Genomic DNA, 6,714 nt, shown 5'->3' on the forward strand with positions numbered 1-6,714 from the left:
ACCAATTACGCGTGATTTGAAGGAAGCTTGTATGTGCAAATGTTTTAGTTCTACATTGTCAGGACCAACTTTACAATGGTTTGTGAACCTCCCACATGGGAGCATCAAGACATTTGCCGATTTGGTAGACGCGTTTAACATGCAATTTGCTAGCAGTCGATTATTCAAAAAAATCACCAGCAATTTATATAAAATCGTCCAACGAAATAGGGAGCCATTGCGTGATTACTTGACACGATTCAACAGAGAAAAAATGACTATCACTAATTGTGATGTCCCTAGGCTATTGAAGCATTCAGAAGGGGGTTAGAACAGGAATCTCCGTTGTATAAAGAGCTGACAAAATACCCTTATAGAATGATGGATGACGTGCAAGCCAAAGCTATGACACAAATGAGACTAGAAGAAGACATAATGGAAGATGATGAAAAGTATTACAAATCATCGAGAAAGATTACGACACCAAGATCTAGGGAATACAAGCCGTATACAAGACCTGTCAGGGATGAAGTCTATGTTAACTCTACACGAGAATCTAATGAGTGAAAAAGGGAGGAACGCAGTGACTGGAGGAAGGACCCTAACCTGCCACCAACTTATGACAACTATGGCTTCACGATAACACCTTCAACCATGATGAAGGAGTTCACCAAGTTGGGAGGTATAGTCAAATGGTCAGTGAAGAGCAACAAGCCTAAAGCAAACCCAGATTTCAAACTATGGTACGAGTATCATGAAGACTACGGACATAAGGCCTATGACTGCGTGGCTTTGCGGAAAGAACTACAATTTCTAACCAAGAAAGGATATCTCAAAGAGTTCATGACGTCAAATAAAATGGCTTATATCAGGTAGGAAGTATCACCTAGAAGGGAAAACATGACACCAGTAAGACAACCACCTCCTTTACCACATCACAAAATGATTAACTTCATTGCGGGTGGATCAGAGGTATGTGAATCAACATATTCACAAGCTAAAAGAGCATACAGAGAAACAGACATACGAGTTACACAAGTGGGAGTTGGTAATGATAGTTTGCCATCTTTAATGTTTGACGAGTCAGACAAGAGGAACATACGTGAACCGCAACAAGACGGACTAGTCATCTCACTACCTGTGGGAAATTGCTTAATCAAAAGAATATTGGTGGACAATGGGAGCGCCGCCAATATCATGATGCTTAGAACTCTAACACAAATGGGATTAGCAGAAAGTGACATGATCAAAAAATCGACAACACTAGTAGGGTTTAGTGGTGAAACAAAGCGCACATTGGGAGAAATCACATTGCCAACGTACGCGCAAGGGGTCAACCTATTGGAGATTCTGTATAATAGATGTCGACTTGATATACAACATAATCATGGGAAGGCCTTGGATTCATAACTTGAAAACGGTACCATCAACATATCACCAAGTGCTGAAATTCTCAACACCATGGGGAGCTCAATAAATACGAGGAGATCAAAATATTGCATGGGAGTGCTACATGACATGTCTGAAGCTAACTGTTCAACACCATAGAAATGAGACGCCTGTAGCTACGATTATCGGACCATAACAGTTAGCTGAAGTCGACTTGAAGACGGGAGACAAGAAGGTGTTAATAGGAGAAGACCTTTCCCCAATAATTGAAGCTAATTTGATGAATTTCCTAACCACGAGATTGGATGATTTTGTATGGGAGCACGATGATATAAAAGAAATAGATCCAACTGTCATCACGCACAAACTAAATGTTGATCCCAGCTACACACCTGTTCAGCAAAAATGAAGGAAGTTTGCAGCAGAGAGAAACAAGATAATAAACGACGAGGTGTAAAGGCTCATGAAAGCTAGGATGATTCCCCAAGATCTACAAGAGAGGATTAGGGCTCATAAAGTTGAGATCCAAAGGTTGAAGTGTGATGTGGAGATGCATCAGACACCAAGACCCCAACATGCAGCAAGACTGAGGGATTTTCTTCTCGTTATAGACTTAGAAGGTCTAACACCAAGGCAAAGGGTTGTCCCCCCAAGGGCATACCTGAATGACTTGATGCTCTTAGGAGATCCTAATGATCCAAACCCTCCATTCACTGAAGAGATTATGAACGCCCACATCTCGAGAAAGTTTAAGATGTCCACCATCAAGGTGTATGTTAGATATTGAATGTAACAAAATGTAACACAGAGGGGGGGTGAATGCGTTTCTTGATGGATGTCCGTGAGAATGAAGAACTTCTGGAGAAGATAGCTGAGGAATTGGTCCCGATTACTTTAAACCCGTTAGACCCGGATAAGGTCACATATATTGGAGCATCCCTAGATAAGCCCTTGAAGGGCTAACTGACTACATTATTGTAAGAGAATAATGATGTACTTGCTTGGACAACAACTGACATGAATGGAATTGACCCTGACCTTATAACTCACAAGTTGAATGTCGATCCAACTTAAAAGGATATCAAGCAGAAGAAGAGAACTTATGCCCCTGATAGGCTGCACGCCAGAAAACAGGAGGTCGAGAAACTCCTAGAAGCTGGATTATTGAGGAAGTGCAATTCTACGAGTGGTTGGCTAATCCCGTGATGGTCAAGAAAGCTAATGGAAAGTGGAGGATGTGAATCAACTTCACTGATCTAAAAGATACATGCCCAAAGGACTACTATCCCCTACCTAGGATTGATACCCTAATCGATGCCATTACTGGGCACGAGATGTTGAGCTTCATGGATGGCTTTAGCAGTTATAATCAGATCAAAATGTATAAAAACGACACCCTCAAGATATCTTTCATAACCGACTTTGGTGTCTTCTGTTATCTTGTTATAGATTTTGGACTTAAGAATGCATGAGCTACTTATCAGAGATTGGTGAATAAAATATTCGCCCATATAATTGCAAGGACCATGGAGGTCTATGTTGATGAAATGTTAGTCAAAATCCTAGCCAAGACCAATTATATTAATCACCTCAGCGAGGCATTCAAAGTGTTGAGGCACCACAAGATCATGTTAAACCCTGCCAAGTGTGCCTTTGGCATTGGGTTTGGAAAATTTTTAGGTCATATGGTCTCGAAAATAGAAATCGAAGCCAATTCTGACAAGATCAAAGACATCCTACATATGGAGCCACCACACACCATAAAGGATGTTCAGAATTTGATTGGAAGAATTACCACTCTAGGGAGGTTTATCACCAAGTCCGGAGATAAATGTCTACCCTTTTTCAAAATCTTGAAGAAGGTGAAGAACTTTGAGTGGACAGTTGAGAGCCAATAGGCCTTTGAGAAACTAAAAAAATACATGATTGAAGCCCCATTATTGGCCAAACCTAGTCCGGAGGATATCCTTTACTTGTATCTCGCGGTCTCAGAGCAAACATTGACCACCGTCCTAGTAAAGGATGAAAAGAAGGTTTAGAAACCTATCTATTGTATGAGCAAGGTGCTCCATGGAGCTGAGCTGAACTACTCCGTCACTAAAAAGTTTGCATTTGCATTGATAATAGCCTCAAGAAAATTGTGACCATACTCCAGGCCCACAAGATCGAAGTCCTGATGGACCAACCTTTGAGGAATATCCTATATAGCCCAAAAGCCACTGGAAGGCTCATCAGCCACTGGAAGGCTCATTAAGTGGGAAATTGAGTTAGGATAATTTGACATCAATTATAAGCCTCGAACAACCATCAAGACTCAGGACTTAGCAGACTTCGTGGTCGAATACACCATTAATGATGAAGAAGTTGAGGGCTAAGAAATAGTAACCCCCGAGGGAGAAGAGAAAGATGAAGATTTGACTCTGAAAGAATATTGGGTTCTCCATTTTGACAGAGTGTCCAAAACAATCTAGTGGTGCAGGCCTAGTATTTCAAGCCCCAAAGGGTTCAATCAGAGGATTCTTTGAAGTTAAACTTCCTAACCATGAACAACGAAGCAGAATATAAAGCTTTGATAGCTGGCTTAGGCTGGAGCTGTGAGGGCCAAGAATCTTAAAGTTTGTTGAGACTCAAGACTTGTTATTGCTCAAGTTAACGAAGAGTTTGAGGCCAAGGATGACACATTGGCCAAGTACCTAAGAGTCGTGAAAGAATTATAGACTCAATTTGATGAATGGTACGCTGAACATGTTCCGAGAGAGGAGAACACCACGATCGATGCCCTATCTAAGTTCGCCTAATCTGAAATCGAGGATACCCGAGAATTATCCACTTTCAAGTCCCAAAGACCTCTACCATACATGTCATAAATTTGGTAGCACCAATTGGTATGACGAGTTGTTGGATTGATCCAATCAAGACTCACCTTATGACCGGATGGCTCCCCGATGATGCCCAGGAGGTACGCCAGTTATCAGTGAGAGCATTGAGATATTCTTTAATTGAAGGCCTCATGTACAAAAGGTCTTTCGTCATTCCATATTTGAAGTGCCTGAGACCCCTTGAAGCTGAAGAGGTGCTTAAAGAATCCCAAGAAGGTATTTGTGGACAACACTTGGGGGGCAGGGCCCTTTCTCACAAGATAACTCGATTGAGATTCTACATGCCAACAATGTTTGCGGATGCAAATGCTTATATAAAAAATGTGACAGATGTCAGAGGTATGCTACTATAGTATGAGAGCCCCTAGAGAGGCTTACATTTATCAGAACACCCATCACTTTTTATCCGTGTCTAGTAGCATTAGGACATAGGAAGTTCATCGTGGTAGTCATAGACTACTTCACAAAGTGGATTGAGGCGAAGGCACTTTCCAAGATAACCACTCAGAAGATTTCCTAATTCTTGTGGGAGAATATGATATATATGTTTGGAATCCCATGTATCCTTGTCACGGATAATAGGATTTTTTTTGATAATACAGAGTTCACGGAGTACTGTAATAATAACAACATAAAGCTTCACTTCGGTTGGACATCCATAGGCAAACAGGCAGGCGGGAGTTGCTAACCAGATTATCCTTGATGGAGAGCCTCGCTCTATTACAATAGAAGGGTTAAGAAAAGGTTCTTACATCAAGAAGACTTGGTCTTAAGGAAGAGGATTGAGGCATCAGGAGTCAGGGAGAGAGGAAAGCTAGCCCCTAACTGGAAAAGGCATTATAAGGTCAAGAAGACATTAGGACGAGGATCCTACAAGTTAAAAACCTTGAACAGTGACAAAGTGCCTCGCACTTGGCACGCTTCAAACCTAAATATTATTATGTTTAGGACGCTCAGTACATATTCCTAATACTTAATAGTAGATATAGAAATAAGGTCGATGATATCATTGTATGTAAGGGTTAAACCATTTTTCCAAAAATATTATTTATTTAAGAAATTTTATTTCTATCATCTTGTCTATCAAAATTTAAGTACAGGCATCTAATGAATGCAATTCCCAAAGGACCAAATGCCAAAAATAAAATACAAGTATAGAATCGAACTAACGATGCATAAAAATATATAAGATCCCGAAGGATCACAAATCGGTCCCAAGGGACAGTTAGGTTACAAACCATAAAGTGCAAAGTCCAAAAAAGACTGCTAATAAATAAAATTATGAATGGAAAGACCACAAGTGGAGTCTAAAGCCATGTAAGGCCATCATAATCAGTCATCTGAAGAATCCTCCTCCTCCTTATTGCCTGCTCCCTGAATGACCTCATGTTCCTCCTCATTGTCATCGTCATCTTCATCTGAACCGGACTCAGAAGAAGAGTCACTCCTCCCTGACACCGGCTCCCGAATCTTCCTATAGAGGGGTTCCTTGGAGGTGGGGCTTGCTGAATGAGCTTTGCTTTTAAAGCCGGAGTCCTTAGAGCCGGACCCAGAGTGCTGGCGAGCAGCCTCGGGAACAGATCCAGACATCTAATGTTAGATATTGAGTACAACACATAGGGGGTGAATATATTTGTTTTGATTTTTAACTTTTTTAAAAGTTTGGATATTAGTTGAACAAAGCAGTTTAGGATTTGTAAATATATTGTGTTCAACAGAAATAAAATCACAAGCACAATATTTCAAAACTCATTTAATTTCTATTAATTAAGTTTGTCTTGATACAAATTCTGTGTTCTTAAAAATATAAGAACTCGGCTTCTTCCTTGAGAGAATACAAGAAAATATGAATCTGTTTGTTACTCCTAAACTAAGGACCAGTGCTTGCTTTATACACTAGCAGCACGAGTTTACAAGACTTGCACTAAAATGTACTAAACTCTTTTTGAAAGCAACCTGTTTATATTTCCATTTCTAGCTTAGCAAATCTGTGCGGAATCTTGCAGGTCTGTGACCATCCTTTATCCAGTTAATCTTGGACCTTGATCTTGTATTCTCTCCAACTACTTTGTAGACTTTTCAATCTAGTTGATAGATCGTTTATTGATAATTTTGAATCTTGAATTTTTTGCATTCTTTATTTGAGAGGCATACCGAGATCTCTAGTTTCTTCTATAGAGAAGTGACATCTCGATAAATATAATGACTTATCGAGATCTCTGAGTTCTGTATAGGTATAACTGACTTATCGAGGTCTCTTGATCTTTGCATGGGAAATGACTTGTCGAGATGTCTGAGATCTCTACATGTAGAATTGACTTGTCGAGGTCTATGAGATTTTTATATACATTTTGACTTGTCGATATCTCTGAGATCTCTAATGAGAACTTAACTTGTTGATATCTCTAATTCTTCACATCTTCATTTGACTTTTCGATATCTATGAGTTCTCGAAATGTAAAAATGA

General features: G+C 40.0%; 2 protein-coding genes across 2 annotated transcripts; both read left to right on the plus strand.

Moving 5' to 3' along the window:
• The first annotated feature begins 879 nt into the window (after window positions 1–879).
• LOC141680053 (uncharacterized) lies at window positions 880–1,389 on the plus strand. Its single transcript, XM_074486381.1, has one exon. It carries the CDS (start codon window positions 880–882, stop codon window positions 1,387–1,389), a length of 510 nt encoding a protein of 169 aa, XP_074342482.1.
• Window positions 1,390–4,255: 2,866 nt separating this feature from the next.
• Window positions 4,256–4,935, plus strand: LOC141680054 (uncharacterized). Its single transcript, XM_074486382.1, has 2 exons — window positions 4,256–4,586; window positions 4,850–4,935. The coding sequence occupies exons 1-2, from the start codon at window positions 4,256–4,258 to the stop codon at window positions 4,933–4,935; spliced, it is 417 nt and encodes a 138-aa protein (XP_074342483.1).
• The last annotated feature ends 1,779 nt before the right edge of the window (window positions 4,936–6,714 follow it).

The sequence above is a fragment of the Apium graveolens genome, chromosome 8 (genome assembly GCF_009905375.1).
Source record: "Apium graveolens cultivar Ventura chromosome 8, ASM990537v1, whole genome shotgun sequence".
In the NCBI taxonomy this organism is placed as follows: Eukaryota; Viridiplantae; Streptophyta; class Magnoliopsida; order Apiales; family Apiaceae; genus Apium; species Apium graveolens.

Coding starts and splice junctions, on each gene's coding strand:
- LOC141680054 (XM_074486382.1), top strand. CDS start 4,256: ATGACGAGTTGTTGGATTGATCCAATCAAGACTCACCTTATGACCGGA. Junction 4,587..4,849: donor AAATGTGACAGATGTCAGAG/GTATGCTACTAT, acceptor TTGATAATACAG/AGTTCACGGAGTACTGTAAT.
- LOC141680053 (XM_074486381.1), top strand. CDS start 880: ATGACACCAGTAAGACAACCACCTCCTTTACCACATCACAAAATGATT.